Below are 22,584 nucleotides of genomic sequence, written 5' to 3' on the forward strand. Positions count from 1 at the left end.
ACACTACTTATATATATACTATATGCACAAGAGGAGTCCACATATGTGTGTTTGTGCATACCTCCTTTGTGTGACCAACAAGAGTTTGGTTCAACATACTAAGCTGAAACTCCTTAGTATGGCTAAAAAGAGCCTCTCACTTTAAACACTCATTACTATTCCAACCTTCCATACCACTATCCCCACCTGCTCCATACAGGTTATATACCAAAAAGACTAAGTACATGAAACGGTCTCAGTCATGATGTACACTCTCACTCCTTAAGATCTTTGAATGTGAAGTTCCTCTGCATAAAATGTCCCTCTGTGCCTTTTGAAATGTTGTTATGAGTGGCCCAATGATAGCCTCTGTATAGTGGCCTCTATTTGTATAGTGGCTGTTTATTCACAGCAGACTGAGACTGAGACCCATTCACTCAAAAACTTGCTTTGTCGACCTCACATTTACACATCCAATAGTTCTTTTTAAGATTTCATTTATTTATTTGACAGACAGAGAGTGAGAGAGAGAGAGAGCGCATGGGGGTGGGCAGAAGAAGAGGGAGAAGCAGACTTCCCACTGAGCAGGCAGCCTGTCATGGGCTCAATCCCAGGACCCAAGATCATGCGTGACCTGAGCCCAAGGCAGACGCTTAACCGACCGAGACACTGAAGCACCCCTACACATCCAATTGTTTTAAATACATCCCTACAAAGCAGATTTTCAGCCAGTTAGAGCCTGCTGCTTTGCACACCCTACAAAACTGTGCCCAACATCTGTTAAGCATGGATAAAATAGACCCTGCATTTATAAAGACCCCAAGCCACCACTGTCCTCTGCAGCTCTCAGATCCGAAGACTCCCTGCTATGCAGCTGAGCAACAGTACCTAGACCTGCAAGTCCCCTCTCCAGTCCCCCTCTCCTCCAGTAGTCCCCTTGCCCTCCCCTTCTGGATGGTTTCCACCACCCCACTCCACCCTAGAGCCACCCACCCCAGCCCCCTCTGACTCAACTCCCACCTCAACTACCACACCAATCCCTGTGCCTTGTAGCTTCTCAACGGACTCCTCCTGTGAGTGACTTCGACTGCTTGCAAACCTGTCAGAGCATTGCCTAAATAAAGTTTGTCTGTGCTACTGCTACCTTGTGGTCATATCTCTTTCCTTCATCAGCCCTGAAATCCTTCACCCTATAAATAGCATTTATATATTTTAAGACTCTGGGACAAATCACCTTCTCTGCGAAAACTTTTTTTTTTTCTGCGAAAACTTTAATAACATCTTCAAATAGTCCCTTCCTCCCTTTTGCTTCCATAGTATAATCTCTCTATTATAGTACTTTCTCCATTATAATGTAACATCTCTCCAGACTATGAGTTCTAGAGGGCATAAACAATACCTATTTTATTTTTACCTTCCTTGTTCCTAGAATTGGATTTAGCAATGGTAGATTCTCAATAAATATTTTTCCGAATATTTTTTTCCAAATAGTTAAATGCTAATTTACTATATGAACTCAATCAATAAGTATGGTGAGAGGACAATCAATATGTAACGCATAATACGTGTGTGTAATCAGTATGGATAGGGACAGAGTTGTCTCTGCAAGCAGCTTATGCTTACCCTCTACAAATAGATCTGGACATCTATAGCCCTCTGAGAAGGGAGTCCATCCCCTACTCACTCCTACCTTCATCAGCCAAACATACTATTGAGTGAAAATGCCGAACTGGGTAGATGTGGTGAATTGGTTTAGGATAGAAAAGAGTTCAACATAGATTTTAAAAATACACTCCAGTATGATATATGGGAGTAGAAAGGCTCAAAAAGAACACCTATCACCTACATGGTATGACAGGAGTATAGTAAAAAGGGCAACACAGTCTGATGGATCTGAAACTCCTAAAGGACCTCAAGTCATACAGAGTTTCCTCAAAACACCATGGTTCAGCATAGAAGATCTAAAACTCCTGGAAGACCCCAAACTCCACAGAATTCCTCATAGCACCATGCATGGTACAGAATAAGAGATCTGAAGCTCCAAAATACACCAAGTTCTATTTAATTTCTCACGGCCCCACAGCACAGCACCCAAGAGTACAGATAGCTAGATGGGAGTTCTGTGACAGGTGAGGCTGTAATGGCTTCCCAGGGAACCTCAAGCATCCCCAAAAGGAACTAAGATGTTCCCCATATTGCAAGAGTCAAGTGGATATGCTTTTAAACACGGGAGTTCCATAAAGGTTTCATTGTCTCTGTAAGGCACAAGGAAAGTTGATGTGATGTGGACCATGTGAGCTTAACACCAGCTGGGTCCCCAGGTCTTCAGGGACCACCAGTCAGGACTAACACAAACACAGCCAAGTGCTATATATCAGCAGCAGATGCCAGCAAGGACAGCTAATGATAAATGAAGACCAGACGCCACCATTTCTCAACCACAGGGTAGCACTATATAAGTTGTTCCCTCAAGTCTCCATCTTTTCAGGATGAGGATGAGTGGAGGAAGTGGAGTTGACTGAGAAAGCCCAGAAGTGACTGACATTAATCTGAGCTATGTAAGATTGAATTTCTACCACTAGGCCAAATAGCCATTCACATAGAAATTAACTTCATTATATGAAAATTTTAAAAGAAAGTATTTTGATACACCATACCCTTTATACATATTTCAAGTACCTACTATGTGCAAAGCACTGTGCTGGGTGCTTGAAGGATACAATGCTGGGTCAGACATCATCCTTAAATGAGTCTAGTTTGGGCAAAAATGTGATCACACAAAGTGATTCTGTCAACCTGAGATGTTTTACAAAGAGAATCCAAGAGCTCTAAGGAGGTTCACGAAGGTCAGAAATAATATTGATGTCATTTATTCGGGGAAGTTTCATGAAGAGGAGTGCCTTTGGAGGAACAACAATGAAATTCCAATATTTTGAGTGTCCTTTAAGACTGTAATAAAGCATTTACATTTACAGGGATCAGATTTGTACAAGCAGATGGCAGACAAATTATCTATTGATTTAATGTTGCCTTTTCTAAAGCACTATCACCCACGTGTTGACTTGAAGCCATTGCAAAATCACCATTTTTGATGTCTCCATAACGAAGCAGGAGGGTCAGAAATAGCATTTAGCGTCAGAGGACTTGAAACTGAACATTGTAGCACCAACAATCAAGAGAACATCTAAAGATAAACTTTAATGCTTTCACCTCAGCTTTCACTATTTGCTTCCTCTCAACTGCACCAGAAGTAACTAAGAGATGGTCACATTCCTGTAACCATGGAAGTTCTCAGCCACTTGAATGACACTTGAAACAGGCCCAGCAAACAAAGAGGGTTACTCTTCAAAGGCCACAGTACCGGTCAGAGGCCAAGGTAGGAAAAAACTAGGAAAATGCCAGCACAGAGACTCACGTGATCCTCGGTGGTATCAGTCATAAGATCAGAAATAAGGAAGAGAATGTACACCAGGCAAGGTAGTTGACAATGTTCTTTGAAAGTTGATTCAATGTTTAATTGACTCTCTGAACCACTTGGCTACCAAAATGAACAAGTAAGAGATAAAAATAGAAACTGGGGAGGAAAGATGAAACCTCTCAGCTGGACTCTAAGACAAGCTAAATGCAAGATCATGAGCAAGTGTTTCTGCTTTTCTGGGTCTGTTTCCTTGCTGATCTGAAGAAAATTAACTGAATGGTTTCCATGTTCCCTTCCAGCTACGGAAGTTTAATAGAATCCCCGTACAAATAAAAGGAGTGAAAAAAATAACTTAAAAAATTGTCTAGGAGAGGAAGGGGACAAAAAAAGGGGGAGAGGGGGAGAATGAAATAGGGGAGAGTGAAATAATTTTTTTCTATTGCCTGTATAAATATTTCAGTTGTAACATGCAGTTTGCTATACATTCTTACCCATGATGTATTCTTGTTTCCACTAAGACCTAAATCCAATGCCTTATAACCCAACTCACATTGACAAAATGTGGTTGGTAGAATAGAGAAGAACCTAGGCATTTCTTGTCAAAGTGGATGTTTTATCTCAAAGACTAGAGTCACAAAGTTGAGCCATGCTACATAATATTCCTGAGAAATGTGTGCAATAATTTTTATCAAACCTACATTGTTTCATTTTGGTTTTGCTTTATGTGGATCATTAATCCCAACTATACTTGGTCTTAAGCACATAAAAGCTGACCTCTGTTACCTGCAGTTCTCATTCTATTCACCAAAATGGCATATCACTACATACTGATGTCTTTTCCTTTAGAAAATCCTCAGTTGTTCAGAAAAGACAATAATATATATCTTTGTTTAAAACTTCTAAAATGTTTATGCTATTTGTGAGCACCATTACTGAGCCATGTACAGACCACACAGGCATTCTCTTATTCCTCCAATTCTTTTACTCTCCAAAAACACTAATATAGATATAAAAGAGCCCTAGAATCTAACATTATTATATTAGCTTCAGGTTGGGATGCCAACTTACCATGAAGTCTCACTAAATTCACAGGTATGAAACACACCTATCACAGTCCCCTAACACGGGAGCTCATATTCAGTGATAAATTTCTCATGCAAATGAAAAAATCTCCAAATGTGTATGTTCAATTTACCATGCACAATTTAAAATACATAATACATATACATATTATTGATATACGTTTATATAAATAAATATTATATATAAATGTTCTACAAATAAATGTGCTCTGATTATTAAGCCAGAATCTATAAAGGATACTAAGTTAAATAAGGCACAATTCCCAAACTCAGAAAACTTACAAACTGGTTAAAGAGATAAGACTGGAGGATTACTTTTCTATATGAAGTATTAATAAAAATAACAATTAACATTTACTGACTATTCACTATGTAGAAGCCACTTTTGCATGACACTTAAATGTATTGAGTTATTTAATTGACACAATAACTTCCTATGGTAGGTGCCATTGTTAAATTTATTCTATAAATAAGAAAAATAAAGTTTAAAATACACTGTTTGTATTTATAAGATGTTTTATGTAAGCCTCACGTTAACCACAAAGCAAAAATCTACAGTAGATTCACAAGAAATAAGAAGGGATCAAAACATACCACTGCTATGGACAATTGTCAATTCACAAAAAAGACAGCAAAAAAAGAAAATCCCTGAGATTTCGTACACTGAAATTATAAGACATTGATGAACGAAATTGAGGAAGACAAAAATAATGGAAAGATATTCTGTGCTCATGAATTGGAAAAATTATAGTTAAAATGTCCATACTGCCCAATGCCACCTACAGATTCAAAACAATCCCAATCAAAGCTCCAATGGCATCTTACACAGAAAGGGAAAAACAATCTTAAAATTCATATAAAACCACAAAAGATCCCACATAGATAAAGCAACCCTGAGAAAGAACAACAATGCTGGAGACATAGGCTTCCTGATTTTAAACTTTATTATAAAACTATTGTAACCAAAACAGTATGATACTGGCATAAAAACAGACATATAGACCAATGGAACGTAATCAAGAATTCAGAAATAGGATCGGCTTGAAGCGGCCCGGTTGCGGCCTGCTGGACCATGCTGAGCGGAGCGCGCGGCTGGCTCGCCTCAGCACTGCGGGGTCCACGCGTGCCACCGTTCGCGGTCGCCCGTAGGTGCCTTCACACGTCGGGGTCCCAGCGTCCGCGGACAAGAGCAAGAGGCCCGGAGACCCACCCCGCGCCTTCGACCCAGCGCTGCTCGAGTTCCTGGTGTGCCCCCTCTCCAAGAAGCCGCTCAGATATGAAGCATCGACAAATGAATTGATTAATGAAGAGTTGGGAATAGCCTATCCAATTATTGATGGGATCCCTAATATGATACCGCAGGCAGCTAGGATGACACATCAAAATAAGAAGCAAGAAGAAATGGAGCAGCACTAGATCATAATTAAAAACAGCAACACACATAACTAAACTTTCTTGATACCACTTACCTTTTTAAAAGTCAGAGTGGCAGGTAATAAGTGGGGGAGAAGAATGTTTCTGTCTCTTCCTTCGTTGACTGTCCTTATTCCGTTGGTCTCTTTAGCAGGACTGTCCTACTCAGCCTCCGTGGAAGAAAACTTCCCACAGGGCTGCACTAACACAACCAGCCTGTGCTTTTATAGTCTGCTCCTGCCCATTACCATACCAGTTTATGTGTTCTTCCACCTTTGGACTTGGATGGGTATTAAACTCTTCAGGCATAATTAATACAACCAGAGCCAAGAGGACATATATGTCATGTCTATCTCTGAAAGCTCAACTACATGGAAATACTGGAAACCCACTTAAATTGCAGGAAAGGTGCTTTGCCTTGCTTCTCTCAGAGGTTTAGGACTATGGGAGGCCTAAGCTGCAAAAGTTTCTTTTGCATTTTTTGTTCTGCCCTTGTTTTTTGAAAATTCTAATTTATAACTACTGTATCAGAAGAAACACTTAAGCAGTTTCTTGTTGGAAATTAACAGTCCCAACCACTACCTAATGACTTTCTTACCCTATTCATCTAAAAATTAATTAAAATTTTTATATGTTTATTTTAAAGTATTTGGCAGAGTTACATGTTAAGGATGACTAAAATAATTCATTCCAAAGGAGTTATGTTGGAGTAGTTGTAGAGAAATGTATTTGAGCTAGTGTGCTATAAAACTACAATAAAAGGGAAATTTCATGCACTTGCAAACATTCTGAGTTTGTAAAATTATCTTCGTTTGTCATCAAATGCTTACATTAGTAATAATAAAACAAGATGACACTTTTCCATTAAAAAAAAGAATTCAGAAATAAACATCATAAACAGTCAACTAGTATTTGACAAGGAAGCAAAAAATACTCAATGAAACTTCAGCTGAAACTCAATGAACTCTCCCACAAATGGTGCTGGGAAAACTGTATAATCGCGCAAAAGAATAAACCCGGACCCTTATTTTGGAGACAAAATTTAACTCAAAATAGATTAAGACTTAAACGTAAGATCTAAAACTGTAAAACTACTAGAAAAAAAGGGGAGGAAAGCTCCTTGATATTGGTCTTAACAATGATTTTTCGCATATGATACCAAAAGCACAAGCAACGAAAGCAAAAATAAACAAGTGGGACTACATCAAACTAAAAAACTACTGCACAGAAAAAGAGACAACTAGAAAAATTACAAGACAACGTATGGAATGGGAGAAAGTATTTGCAAACCATCTATCAAACAAGGGGTTAATATCCAAAATATATAAAGAACTCATCCAACTCAATAGAAAAATAAGCCAAACAATCCAACTAAAAAATTGGCAGAGGACTTGAATAGATATTTTTCCAAAGAATACATACAAATGGCCAGTAGGTACATGAAAAGAGGCTCAACATAACCATTGATCAAGAAAATGCAAATCAAAACCATAATGAGATATTACCTCACATCTGTTAAAATGATGATTATCAAAAAGACAAAAGATGACAAGTATTGGCAAGGATGGTGAGAAAAGGGAACTTTTATGCACTGTTGATGAGAATGTAAATTGGTGCAGCCACCTTGGAAAACACTATGGAGTTTCCTCAAAAAATTAAAAACAGGGGCACCTGGGTGGCACAGTCAGTTGAACGTCCAACTCTTGGTTTCAGCTCAGGTTGTGATCTCAGGATTGTGGGATCAAGCCCTGCATCAGGCTCCTGCTCAGCACAGAGTCTGTTGAGATTCTCTCTCCTCTCCCCCTACCTCTCCCCCCAGTCCACGCTCTCTCTAGAATAACTAAATAAATCTTTTTTAAAAAGTTAAAGACATAACTACCCTACGATGCAGCAATCCCACTTCTGGGTACGTATCCAAAGGAAATGAAATCAGAATATTGAAGAGAGAGCTGCTCTCCCATGTTCATTGCATCGCAGCATTATTCACAATAGCCAAGACACAGAACCCAACTGTTGTCCATTGACCAAAAAAACCCTGAGTGTCCATGATGAATGGACAAAGAAAATGTGGTGTGTGTGTTTCTGTGTGTGTGTGTGTGTGTGTGTATTATATATGTGTGTATATAATGTGTATATATGTATATAATCACACACACATCCAATGGAATGTGATTCATCCATAAAAAAAGAAGAAAACCTTGCCTTTTGCAATTGCATGGATGCACCTTGAGAGCATTATGCTAAGTGAAATAAGTCACACAGAGAAATACAAGTACTGTATGTTCTCACTTATATGTGGAATCTGAGAAAGCCAAACTCAGAGAAATAAAAAGTAGAATGGTGTTTGCCAAGGCTGGGGACCTGGGGGAAAGTGGTGAAGGCGGTCAACAGGACAAACTTCCAGCTAAAAGATGAGTAAGTTCTGGGGATCTAATATACAGAATGGTAACTACAGTTAACAATTCTATATTAAATACTTAAAAATTGTTGAGAGTAAATCTTAAGTGTTATCACCACACCAAAAATAAATAAATAAATACATAAATAAGGTAAGTATGTGAGAGGGATGGAAATGTTAACTAACTTTATTCTAGTTATCATTCCACAATATATATGCATACCAAATCATCACATCATATACCTTAAACTTACTTATATGTCGATAATATCTCAATAAAGCTGAAAAAATAAATAAGAAAAACGGATATAGAAAGGGTATGTAAATCTCACACACATAAAAGTCAAAGTCAGAATTCTAAGCAGGCATTTGTTAACCATTGTGCTATATTGCATTAATACACCAGACACAGTATAAACAAGGGCACAAGGCAGCCAATTATCAATTAGCAAATGAGTGTTAAAAAATGTGTAGTTAAGGATAATATGACATTTGATGAATCCTTGCTACATTTAGGTTTTGTGCAATCCAGAGCCAAGACAGTGAATATTTATACTTCATGCTGTGGGTTTTAACACCAATGGTTTAATGTTTGATTACCACCTACTTTATGCAGAGCCTCAATGACTTACTTCATAAAATAAATTCCATGTGTGTCAACTGCCAGGAACCCAAAATGTATATCATTGCTCATTAATACATTGAAGATTTTACCAAAAGTATTCTCTTAAAGTCTTCTGCATCTCAAGAGGGAAAAAAGAACCCATTAAAAGCACAGTTCTTCTGCTTAGTTCCACCTTGAACTATGTAACAGTTCAGCCTAAAGCAGCAATCACCTAAGAATTTATGCTACATGTACCCATCAAGATCTACAATTAAAACAGCAAACCTTCTGTTATTTTCTTCTGTCATTTTCTATGCAAATCTACCATTTAGTCAAAGCCAAATATCTGTCTTGACTAAGGTCTTACTAAATTGAATCTTTACACTGCTTTTAGAAGCAAAGCAAAGAATGGAAACACACAATGAGCTTTAGTCCTAAAGTACTCCACAATACTGAAATTGCAATCATTTAAATAGTCTCATTTCTCCAAAATGAAACAGAATGTATAGGGAAATGGAAATTTTAATTCACTATGAAGAGCCTAATTAGCTTTGCAGATAAGAACTAAAGGTTTGTGTGGGTTTCTCCAGCCTGCCCTAACCTCCCAGGCTACTCAGACAGATCATTAAATAAATTCATCTGCAGTTGGTGCTGTTGGCCCCACAAAAGTGACCAGTGGCTCTGCTCTGGCCAAACCAATAAATAATAAAATTGAGACTGACATAATTCCTAGGAACCACTATCTCATCACAACATTTCTAGCAACCTCTGTTACCTAAGAGAGCTCTGCATACTCTTCCCTAGTGTCTAAGCCCACCCTCTCCTTTAGGGAGCAATTCAAGCCCCACCTCATACATGAAGGGGGTCCATAAATGCCCCCATTTCAGGGGACTCACTCTACTGTGGACCTCTGGGACATGTGTCTTCTGCATCTCTCAGCTTTTGTTGTTCTATATTAAGAGCAGAATATACCCTACCTGAGCACAAGATGTTTCTGCTCTAAGTTCCTTTGTATCCTTAAGTTCACCTAGGACAGTGATTTGCACATTGTAGTGGCTCACAGCTTCAGAGCATTCTTCTTTAAGCAGAATTTGTTAAGAGCCTAGTTTTTTAGACTCTAAGAAGTATAAAGAACTTCATTAAAATAGGATACCACGCCTCACAAGGAGGTGTAATTGTGAGGCCCCAGTGTGCTTGAGAGGCTCTGGGGGAATTTTCTGGGCTAAACTGGCAAACACCACATTCTCTAGTCTATAATATTCAGGCAGGTTCATCCTCAACACCTTTTAAAACTTCACAGATCTCACATTCCCCCTCTAAAGATGTGTTTTACTTCCCTTACATTCCTGTTTTATTTATTTCCTATGATGCTTCTCTAGGACAAAGAAATTTTTAAAAATTAGACCAAAATATAACCTAGAAAGGTCCTATATGAGAATTTTTTTCCAAGGAAAAGGGCAGGTAGAAAGAGTACCTTGGGCCTGGGCAGAAATTTAAAATCACAGGATAAGAGTAAGAATGACTTTGATTTCAAGTGACAGGAAACCAATTTGAACCAAATAAAGGGAGAAGAGTGGGAACTTTTATAGGAATTCTTAGTATTCTCATGAGATGCAAGTTCTGTAGAGCAGCTCACATCAGTTCTTTAAATGCCAGTATTTCTCTCTCCATTTCTCATAGCTCATCGTGGCTGCCCTCCACATGTCTGTTTCATGTCTCTCTACCCCACCGTTCCTTCACTTACCCTGGCTCTCACATTCTCTCTCACTCTCTGCTTCTCTTGTCCATATGGCAGTAAACTTGGCCACCAGCAGCTCTGAAACGGCACATCTCATAACTTCAGTTATCAGACAAGTCATTGAAGATGTTTCTCAATTTTAGTCCAAAGTCTTAGAAGAAGATGCTAATTGGCCTAGTTTTAATCAAATGCCCAAATCTGGAACTAAGGACTATAGCCAAGAGATAAAGTCACGTTGTCCAAAATGGCTGCCCCACGATAACCACAGAAGTGGGGATAAATCAGAAAAAGGAAAGAGGGGATCTAAGAAGAAACAAAGTATTCCATGTGGTAGATTTGACCGTTGGCAGGTCCCCTACCTCCAAGAGGAGGCCCTTTTGGTAATTCCTTGTCTGTTATATTTTGCAATGAAACAGAATGTCAAAATGTCTTCACCAGCAAGTAAGGGAGTTTCAGTCATCCTAACTGGACACAGCGGTCATATGCTCCTACAGATCGATAGATATATTCAGCTTATATTTAAGTCACAGTGAAGAAGTCCTGACTCCATAGAAGAACACAGATTAAATAACTGATTAAAGCCTGGTGATAGTTACATAAATTTATGGTATGTCAAGAAAAGAGTCTTCAGCCACTAAGATCATGCTTCTAAAGAAGTTGGAATTATACACAACAATGCTCACAACAAAAATTGCAGTAAAAGAACAAGGTGTAGAACTTCCATAACCTAATTCCAAATGCACAGTATGTTGAAAATATTCCAATACAGCAATAGTTATATATGGATGTCAGGGTTACAATGAGTTTTATTTTCTTCTCTATATCCTTCCAGTATTTTCTGGATTTTTCCTACCAAAAGCTCTATTATTTTATGATCAGAAAGATAAAGGGTTAAAAAGCTTAGTAAAGGGATCATTAAAATGTTTGATATGTGTCCCTAAAGGGTGAGTTGCTCCATATGTACCCAGGGAGCTATGGTTCAGGAATTTTGCTGTTCTCCTGGTTATCAGCGATACTGCCCCCATTTCAGGGGACTCACTCTACTATAGACCTCAGGGACATGTGTTTTCGCATCTCTCAGCTTGTGTTGTTCTACATTAACAATAATATAGAACTAATAATTTTGTTGTTCTATATCACCAACAGTTCTTCTGTTGGTGAACCCAGAGAAGATTTGCCAGAAAATGTACTAAGTTGTTGGGGATGAAGAGAGGATCGAAGGAAAGAGGAAAGTCTGAAAACGGGCCAAGTGCTCCCTCCACGTCCCATAAACAGGCATCCCCACTTCACAGACAAGCTGTGAACCCAGGCCTGCCACACTGACATCATTATCCTTGCATCTCCTCTGTGGGTCAATCCCATAGCCATAACCTTTCTCTACTCCCTGTTGCCCTATTGAAACAAAGAATGTTCAGCTGCTTTCCTTTCCTATAGTCCTGCCCTGCCCAAGCCCCTAATCACAGAACCAGATCAAGGGAACCACCTTTAGTCCAGCAGCAGTGAAGACAAAGTCTTGGGCCAGGTTCCAGACAAGTCTACTGGACATTTATAACTGGCCTTACAATTCCCTAACCTTAACTATCCTGAGGATCAAACACTCTCTGTAGGTCTGTGATCTTGCTCTTGGATTAGCAGTATCAGCTTAACTTTTAACAAGAAAAGAAAAAAATCAGTTATAAGCTTACAAATTCTGTGAGTCTGTAAAGTTCAAGGGAATTCTCCAAATTTATAATCCAAGGCAGTTCTGATAATCATAGAGTCCTACACCCTGACAGAGGAGTGAACATTTAAGTGATGAAGACTCTTTCTTTGTGTTTACCAAGATGGACATTCAGGCAACCTTTGTCCTCCCCAGTCTTTCAATCTGGAGAGCATTTGAGAACCAGGTCAATTACACTCTTCCCTGGGTGGCTGAAGCAGCTTTAAAAAAGGTTGTTGTCACTGTGTCAGATCAAGTGGAGAGAAACAGAAATATGACTTGGGAGTCTCAAAAGGTATTAGGCAGCATGTTAGGTAGAAATTAAATTCCATTTGCTGGGATTCCATATAATGCCCCAAGAGAGCAAAAATGTTCAATTCTCTTTATTAGTGCTGGATTTACGGTTCAAAATGAAGATTAAATTAAGAAAAAAATATCAAACGTGATGTTCTAAATAGCTCTTTAAATTCAAGATCCTCAGCCATGTGCTTCAGCATCTGATCTGGCCTCCCTGATCCCAGAGTCTCTCCGGAACTAATCTGTTGAGTCATTGCTACTGAACCAGTTTTTATAAGGCTATTTTCATCATGCTAGCCCTTTGCTCAGAAAACCATATAGCTTTTGAATATCCATGAAACAAATCTGGAGCCCCCAGCCCAGCTCTTGAGGACTTCTCAAATCCAGCCTAACCACGCCCAGCCCACCAGTGGCTCCAACACATCTTCTTCCCCTGACCTGGGATGGCACTTCTTTGTCCCACAGACATGTTCCACCTTACCCCAGCCTCTGGCCTATCTCTGTGCTGGTCACCTCCACTCCAAGCATCAGAATCTATCCTCAATGCCCAGGGAAGCCCTCTCTCATTGTTAATCCTTCCATGGCCTTTCCAGGCCACATGAGTCTCACCCTTCTCTGAATTCCTGTAACCCTGACTGGCCTGACAGTTAACATTCACTGACAATCCACTACAGGCTGGGCTCTCTACATGTTCTTTTGCAATATTATTCCATCTCATTTTCAGAAGAACCCTGTAAGACAATCACTATTACCTTATTTCATTGTCAGTGAGGGAAGTGGGATGTTAACATAATTTAGTTCCTCTGAGAGCATGAGCTCTACAGAAGCCGTACTATGTCATTTCCTGCACACATCCCCTCCTTACTGTCTAGTGACTGGTGCCCTTAAAATATTGTGTTTTACTCACAAAACATTACAGAATTTAAGTGGAAAAGCTAAAGTCCAAATCCGAATCTGTCTCCAGACACTGTGGCTTTATGTGCACATACAGACACAGCAATGGGCAAGAACTCACTATAGATAGGCTGGTCGTGTGCTATCGCTCAGGGTAAGCACTCCCAAACCCTACCCGCGCTGATCAGTGCCAGAGCCAGCTGAGTGCCACAGGAGCTTTAGCACACACTCCCTACCCACAGTCTCCACACACACGCACAATATAAGGAAGAGCCCCGTGCAGGCTGCGCAGTGGCTACGTCCAGGAATCTCCCAGGCACCATCACCACCCCACCTCCCGCCACACTGCCACTCTGAGCCCCTCCGACATGGACAGAGAAGTGCTGTTTGTTGCTGCTGTGAAAAGAGTAGAGCCAAGGTAGCCAAAGATCACAGGTATATACACATATACCTGCCCTCCAACACTCCCAAATGGACTCATGCAATGAATATAATCTGCTCGGCTTTAAAATCTCCATGATATTCACGTCAAATTCAGATGTGACTGAATTTGCCTCTAGTACACAAAAATTACAGAGGATTCATATTAAGTGAGACCTACTTGTTTCCATGGGTAATGACCAGTAGTGTCAACCTATGCATCGCTATAGCCCTTTGCTATTTGAGGGTCTGAATCTCTGGGGGTCCTGATAAAAAGCATGGATACTCACTCATATGGCTTCTGAATTATGACATCTTAACAGTCTCCAAGTGAAAATAAATTTAGAAAAAGTAATGTCCTATATAACAGTCCTAATCAAAGGGTAAATCAAAATCATATGCCTTATTTTTTTTTTTCAATTCAACACAAGGAAGTATTGACTAAGCCTGGAGCCCTATGTTTTAATTTAACATGTCCATGATACCTGCTGGATCCAAGAACATTTCATCTGGCTCCTTGGCTCATGGTACTCACTGTAATAAATAAAGATTTTCTTATTAAAAATAATGTTCTTATCCAAGAAATTTTAATAGATCAATATTCACAGATCTGCTTATTATACATCCTCGTTTCAACCGTACAGAAGCATTGAATTAAATGCAATGAAAAATGAAACAATGTGTCAATGCTTAGTTGTTTCTCAGCATTTGGGATTTATGGGGCTGCAACCATAATTAGTTGATGGGAATGTAAAAGAATCAAAGACTATGAGATGGTGTTCAAGTGAGGTAGGAGAGAACACACTCCTGCCCAGCTAATACATGGGGACAGTTACATACTGTTCCTCTAAGTTTGCATATTGACTTCAATCAATTCAAATACCGAAAGGCTCCCCTCATTCTAATATTTGTTCTCCTTTCTCTGGAGTTCTACATACCTCCCTCTCCCCTACTAGACTATGCACTAACTGAACGCTGAGGTGAGCTTTTATTCACCTTTGTATCTTCCCATTCCCAGCACTGTGCTTGCAGCAGGCCATGTGCCTCTTAGGTAAACAGTGGGGGAACTGAATTTCTGGAAATAAAAAACATGAGAAGAATTTCACTTGGTTAAATAATTAGGGCCTTTACTGGGGCCTACTCGGTGCTGAGTGCTGGACCAGATATCTTACAGGTACCAGCCTTCATCTCCACAACAGCTCCAAAAGTTGGGGTTTTTCACAGAGGAGGAAGTAGGCTTGAACAGGGTGAAAAGCCTGGTCCCACAGCTGTCAGGGGTAAAACAGCCCCCAGAACCAGGGGTGTCTTTCCATCTCGAGCAGGCTGCTTCTTGGAAAATATAAACCAAGGCCCAGTAGCCCTTCGGAGAGGTCTGCACGGGCCCCTTCTTCCCACCTCCCCCACGGGAGCCCGTGATCTCCTGTGCCACTTGCAGCCCCTTCTTCCCCCAGAGCCTCCGTCACTGCCTGCTGTGTGTGGGCGCCCGCGTGCCCCCAAGGCAGCAGTTAGAAGTCAGCCACCCACAACTTCAGCTGCCAACGTTTTTAAGAAGGCAATGAAATTAGAGTGGAGGTTTGGGAATTCCCATGCCATGACGTGGTCTCTGTGGGGTTCCGTCTATCAAGACTCAGGAAGAGTAGGCTGTGCAGACTTCAGAAACTGTCATTCATTTGATGGCTTTGAATTATTTCTTCTGGGAAACCCATTGCTGGGCTCAAGGCATTATCGATTTCATCTTCTCCTTCCCAGCAAAAAGCCTTACTGCCAAACTTCCTGCAGAAGCATAATTAAAAAATCCATTCCGAGACCATCTTTATTTACAAACCTACACACCATACTTGCAAAATGGAAAAGTTTTTTTTTTTTTTAATTTGAGTTATACCATCTTATAATAGTCCCAAAGAAGTGTTGAGGCCTAAAAAGCAAACTGCTTTTTGCAGAGACTTCAATGGGGACTTTAAGTCCGGGTCGACCTCATACTAATAATCACATAGTTCCATTCTCTTGGCCCCAGCAGAGATCTCATGAGCTTTTCCAACTTAATAATAAAAGCCACCAAAATCTCTCTTAGAAATCCATAGGCCTCCAGTGGAACAATTTAGTTGTTACCAAGGCTACAAGGCTATCCACTCTAAGTTAAAATAAGGAAAACTAATAGGCGAGACAGGTTACTTCAAACCATTTTTCTCAACCTTTGCAGGGTCCTAATGATTGTCTGGGTCTATGTTTTATCCAAATAAAGAATGGTTCAGTGCACATGTCTTAGAATTACACTCAGTATCTTAATTACTTTTTCTCCCCTTTCAATGAATACAGACATAAAAGAACTCATGGAGTACAGTCTCTCTGTAATTCTCTATAATATGAAATGAAAGGCATTGCAAGTGTCTCAGTATAATTACATAGTCTAGATTCATTGTTTGATGTTGTGACCATATTTACTAATTGGATCTAACTTTCCCAGGTTTTTTTTCTTTTTCTTTTCTCAGATGCACAAACTTCAAAGCACAGATTTTATAATGTAACAGACCTGGGTTTGAGTTGATAGATCCCCACCTTTTCCCAGCTTCACCCAACTCTATGAAGTTATTAAACCTCCTGCAATATCAGTTTCTCCACCCATATAATGAGAACAATTAGCCTTACCTGCAAGTGATGCTCTGCAGATAAAATGAGAAATTATAAGTAAAATACCTTGCATGGTATCTGCTACATTTTTAAGAATTTTCCCTTAAAAAATTATTTTCCCTTATATTTTAAGAATTTCCACTTTGACTTCCTAAAACTATAGTGTAGTGGTTCATCCTTGCATTTCTGCTTCATTTGAACATGGTAGTTTTTCAAGTAACACAAAGCAAAAGCATATTGGTTCTCTATTTCTGTTTTCTTTGAAATCTTCACTTTACGAAAAAAGATCCTGTGATGCATGCCTGTCATGTTTCCTTTCATGTAATAACTTAGATGAGTGATTTTCTCAGCAGTAATCATGTCAAAATATGAATGGATAATTGCTATGATTCTGTTTGTTGACAGATTTAAATAAAATGTCACATGAATATAAAATCACTTTTCATATATTCTTGTGAATGATGCCGCAGTGAGGATAAGCTTTCAAATAATACAACAGGGAAATAAACACAAAATTACTTACTTTTAATTCCTTCATTCTTTTAACAAGAGAAAGGCATTAATCAAAGTATTAAACCTAAGAAAAAGGAACTCTATGAGTCAGTTCTTGAGTATCTACAGTTGCATAACTGCCCAGTTAAACACTGAAGAGAATCTTGTATTCAAATTTATTAATAAAAAGGGATAACATGGTGAAATGGAAAGATATTGGGATTTGGTCCTGCTTCTGCCATTAAGTCACTTTATTACTCTGGGGAAATCATTCATCTCATTGAGCCTCAAGATAGAGTTTGTGTCAAACTAGAGCAAGTGTCATCCTACTACAGCCTACGTGTCAAACACTACCCGCTACCTACTTTTGTAAATAAAGTTTTATTGGAATACAACCATGCCCATTCATTACATATCATCTATGGCTTCTATTGCATTACAGAGGCAGAGTTGAGTGGCTGCAAACACAGACCAGGTGGCTCACAAAGCCTAAAATATTTACTATCTGGTCCTTACAGAAATTTTAAGTTTTGACGAATTTGAATTTGACAATTTTTTATGCTTTATGACTTTGGATTCTATTTAAGAAACAAACTACTCCAAGGTCAGAAAGATTTCTCTTAGAAGTTTTAAAGTTTGAGATTTACAGTTATTTGTATAATTCATCTCAACTTAATTTTATATATAATGCAAGTTAAGAATCCATTTTAATTTTTGGAATAGTGATATCCCATTGTTCCAGCAATATTTATTGAAAATACTTTCCCTTCTGGGGCATCTGGGTGGCTCAGTCGGTTAAGGATCTACTTTCCTCTCAGGTCATGATCCTGGGACCCTGGGATGGAGTGCCACCTTGGGCTCCTTGCTCAGTGGGGAGCCTGCTTCTCCCTCTCCCTCTGCCTGCCACTCCCCCTGCTCCCTGTGCTTGTGCTTTCTCTCTCTCTCTGCCAAATAAATAAATAAAATCTTTAAAAAAAAAAGAAAGAAAATACTTTCCTTTCTCATTGGATTGCTTTAAAAAGCTTTGCTGAAAATTAATTGGCCATATATTTGTAGTCTATTTCTCAAAGCTCTATTCTGTTCTACTAATCTGTGTGTTTTGCCATATGGCAATACTACATGGCAATAATTATTGTAGATTTATAGAAATCCTTGAAATCAGGTAGATTACATTCTACAACTTTGCTTTTTTTTTTGGAATTGTTTTGGCTATTATGAATCCCTTGAATTGTCAAATTAATCTTAGAATCAGCCTGTCCAATTATAAAAATAAACTTGCTAGGATACTAGTGAGAATTGCACTGAACCTATAGATCAACTTAGGGAGAATCGACATCTTAATACTGAGTCATGAACATGATATAAATCTCCATTTATTTATATCTTCTTTAAATTATTGTAACAATATTGTGTGGTTTTCAGTGGGGTCTTTTACATATTTGTTAAATTCTTCCCTAGTAATTTTATGTTTTTGGATGCTATTACAAATGGGTTTTTGTTTGTTTTGATTTTCAAATAGATCATGATCAGTATATAGGAATACAGTTTTCTTAGTATATTGATTTTTTTATCCTGTGACCTTGCTTTTATTTTTGTAAATATTTAGGACTTTCTACATATATAATATGTCATCCTTCAATAAAGGCAAATTTACTTCTTTTCCAATCTGAATGCATTTTGTTTCTTTGTCTTACTTTATTGCACTGAGTAGGACCTCTAGTACAATGCTGAATAGAAATGGTAAGACCAAACATTCTTGCTTTATTCCTAATCATAGGAGGAAAGCACTTGGCCTTTCACAATTAAGTATAATATCAGTCTTTACAGAGTTGAGAAAATTCTCTTCAGCTCTGCATTTGCTGTGAGTGTTTATCAGAAACTGTTTCTAATTTTGTCAGATGTCTTTTTTATGCATCTGTTGAGTTAATTATACTGATTTTCTCCTTAATCTGTTAATACGGTGAATTACAATGATTGGTTGTTTAATGTATAATCAGTCACTTTCCTGGGATAACACCACTCTAACCACTGCTTTAAATGCATTACACAAATTTTACTATATTTTCATTTTTATTCAGTTCAAAATATTTCCACATTTTTCCTATTATTCCTTACTTTGACCATGGGTTACTTAGACATGTACTATTTAATTTCCAAATGTGGGGATTTTACATATGTATTATTTTCATTCCTTTCTAACTTAATTCCACTGAAAGCAGAACATACTTTGTATGATTCAAATCCTTTAAAATTAACTGAGACTTGTTTTAATAACCCAGCATATCATCTATTTTACTGAATGTCCATGTACACTTTTGGAAAAGATATATTTTTCTGTCATGGGATGGAGTATTCTATAAGTGTCAGACAGGTCATGCTCACTGATATAATAAAAAGACATATAAAGTTCGGACAATTCTATCAAGTGCTAGGAGAGAGGTGCTGAAATTGCCAACTATAATTGTGAATGCCAATTAAACTCTCTTTTCTTTGAGATCTGTAAGTTTTTATTGTATATATTTTGAACCCCTGTCATTAAATGAATACACATTTAAGATTTCTACATCTTATTCATGAATTGAACTTTTTATTATAATGAACTTTTTATAAACGTTTTCTCTTTATCACTCCCTGATAACATTCCTTGTTTAGAAATTTACTTTGATTTTAATATTACTACTTTCTTATAATTAGGATTTATATATTTTTTCTAGTCCTTTACTTTTAATCCCTCTGCATAATTATTTTCTAGATTGGGTTTTTGAAAAACCCATATAGTTGAATTTTACTTTTTTATCAAGTCAGACAATTAAAGCTTTTTTAACTGGAGTGTTTCAACCATTTATATTTAATGTAATTACTAATATCATAAAGTTTAAACTTACTCTCTTATTACTTGTTCTCTATTTGTCCAATCTTTTTTCATGAATTCTTTTGGATTGAGTACTTTTAGGATGTTATTTTATCCCCCAGCAGTGGCCTATGAGTTATTTAAATTTTTTAGTGATTAGTCTTGGATTTGTAGTACTTCATCATCTGCTATCAACCACACTTCCAGTTTTCTCTCCCACAATTATTGCTACACTGCAATTAAACAAGCCTCTGTCTGTTGCCAAATACACTCTTCACTACCATACCAATAATGCCATAAACTCTAATACACATTTATGCTTTAGCCACACCAAACTCCTGTATGTTTTCCAACTTTCCAGTTATTTCCAGCAGGAGGGAAAGTCTCATAGCAGCTTCTCCTTCACAGGTGAAAAAGGAAACTGGTCACTGTTGGCAATAGTCTTTGACCCACCTGACTTGATTGCAGTGTAAGCAGTGTATTTCTACACCCCAGTTGAGAACTCAGCTGTGTGGTCTCTGAGGTTTCTTTCATCTCTAAAATTCTGCAATTTTATGGTTCTATAATATCTTGTGTGTGACCAAAACCTTTCAAATTTCAAAGAGCATCCACACCAGCCATTCCATTGAGCCTCACACCAATCTGAAGAAAACAGATCGGTACTATGATATCTATTTTATAGATAAGGAAATTAATGTCTAAAGACTTAAGTGAACTTTTCTAAAATCATGCAAAAAATTAGAGTCCAAATAAGCATTAGATGCCAAATATTCCAATTTTTATTCTACTGCCTTTTCTACAACCTCAACAATTATATTACTTTCTACTTAACTATTTGTTTTCTTTTTAATATTTTATTTATTTATTTGACAGAGAGAGAGAGAGATACAGTGAGGGAGGGAACACAAGCAGGGGGAGTGGGAAAGGGAGAAGCAGGTTTCCCGAGGAGCGGGGAGCCCGATGCGGGGCTCGATCCCAGGGCCCTGGGATCATGACCTGAGCTGAAGGCAGACGCTTAACGACTGAGCCACCCAGGCACCCCAACTATTTGTTTTCTTAACAATGTTCTAATTAAATAGATTTTACAGAAGCATTGTCTATTTTTCTAAAGTTAACCAAAGTACAAAAAGGAACCAATGGTTACACACACACACACACACACACACACACACACAGAGAAAAGGAGATAAAGCAATCAGTGTGAAAGTGAGCAGTACATATAAACATTTAATAATTCCTTGCTAAAAAATTTTCTTATATACAGTGGCACATACCACGTTCTCCACAGGTTTGTAAAAATCATCTAAAGTGAATTCAGCAGCAAGCAAAGCTGAAATCTGTCCTCAAACTCTAGCTTTCCCCACCCTAGAAGATCAATATCAATGATTTCCTGTAGGAATAATTTGATACCCAATACAATCTACAAGAGTTTCAAACACAAAAGACTAGCAATGTTCAAGGAAGACAGAATTTCTGGATAGACTGTCTGGCAACTCACAGATAATAATTTAGTGTTTGGGAATCAACCATTCAAAACATTATACTCCTTTAGTATGCACACTAACCTTGTAGGTGATAAGTCCTTAACCGAGCATACCAAACCCTACAGCTTAGCCCCCATTTCATTATCATGCCAGAAAAACAAAGTTCTCACAACAGAAGTATTGGCATAAACTTTACTCCTTGGGCTTTAGTTGACAAAGAATTAATGTTATAAAACTCACTATTTCTCATACCTCATGTTTCTATAATACATGGATCACTAATTATGTGGGGTTTGAAAACTGATTAGTTATTTACATTCCATTAGCTTTTTTTCTTTTCCTGCTTTGACAAGGTTACCTTGGATCAAGCATTCTATCTTAACCTTAAGGTTGCTAGTTATTCAGGATTACATCAACCCTGAATTCATTAGTATCTAAGAGAAAAAAGGAATGCTAAAGACAGAAAATCTAGGACAATCCATTCAGCAGACAAGGAAACTGAAGCTCAGGGAGAATTCTGTTACTTGCTCAAGGTCACACAGCCAGATAGTAGCAGAGCCAGAAGTACAATTTAGATCTCCAAATTCTGAGGCCAGGACTCTTTTCTGAAAATATTTTGAGTCTTCTAGATTCAGTTTAACTACCTGTCACTTTAAAGCCAAAATTTTATTCTACTTATAAATGTGCCTAATACTTTGAAATATCTTGAGATTTTACAAAATAAGCTTAAAAGTACATGTAGTTCCAAACAAACAAAAAGGCTCTAAGAATCCTATGAAGTTTCATTTAGTTTAAGTTTGGAAATATAGTTTAAATATGGAAATATAATTAGTTTATCCTATTTTCATAAATAACTCTAGACACCTTTTAGGATGTATTTATTCTTGGCTCAGGAGCCTCTTATCTATTAAAATTCAAGCCTCTATTAATCTAGGCTAGCTTTTTTTGCTGTTATTATTGTTGTTTCCTTTCCTTTTTTAAAAAATTTTCCTTTGGTCTGATGGTCTGATAGCAGATGGTGTAGGATCCTATTAAGTATACCTAGGTGATTAGATTATGTCTTTGATTTTCCTGGTCACTAATAGATAGCATGGAAATCTGCCATTGGATTCTTATGTATACCAGAAAGATATACATAAAGAAACCGTAACTGAAATTCAAAAGACAGAATTCTCCTCCGTCACAAG

General features: G+C 38.0%; 2 protein-coding genes across 2 annotated transcripts; both read left to right on the forward strand.

The window, feature by feature from the left end:
- The first annotated feature begins 5,537 nt into the window (after window positions 1-5,537).
- LOC113917973 (phosphatidylinositol N-acetylglucosaminyltransferase subunit Y) lies at window positions 5,538-6,752 on the forward strand. The gene has a single exon (XM_027586085.2). The coding sequence runs from the start codon at window positions 5,992-5,994 to the stop codon at window positions 6,205-6,207; it is 216 nt and encodes a 71-aa protein (XP_027441886.1). The 5' UTR covers window positions 5,538-5,991; the 3' UTR covers window positions 6,208-6,752.
- On the forward strand, window positions 5,552-5,927 carry LOC113917972 (protein preY, mitochondrial-like). Its single transcript, XM_027586084.2, is given in 2 exon segments — window positions 5,552-5,651; window positions 5,654-5,927. Coding segments are annotated over 2 exon segments (342 nt in total). The 3' UTR covers window positions 5,896-5,927.
- Window positions 6,753-22,584: the final 15,832 nt, after the last annotated feature.

This window comes from Zalophus californianus, chromosome 1 (genome assembly GCF_009762305.2).
Source record: "Zalophus californianus isolate mZalCal1 chromosome 1, mZalCal1.pri.v2, whole genome shotgun sequence".
In the NCBI taxonomy this organism is placed as follows: domain Eukaryota; kingdom Metazoa; phylum Chordata; class Mammalia; order Carnivora; family Otariidae; genus Zalophus; species Zalophus californianus.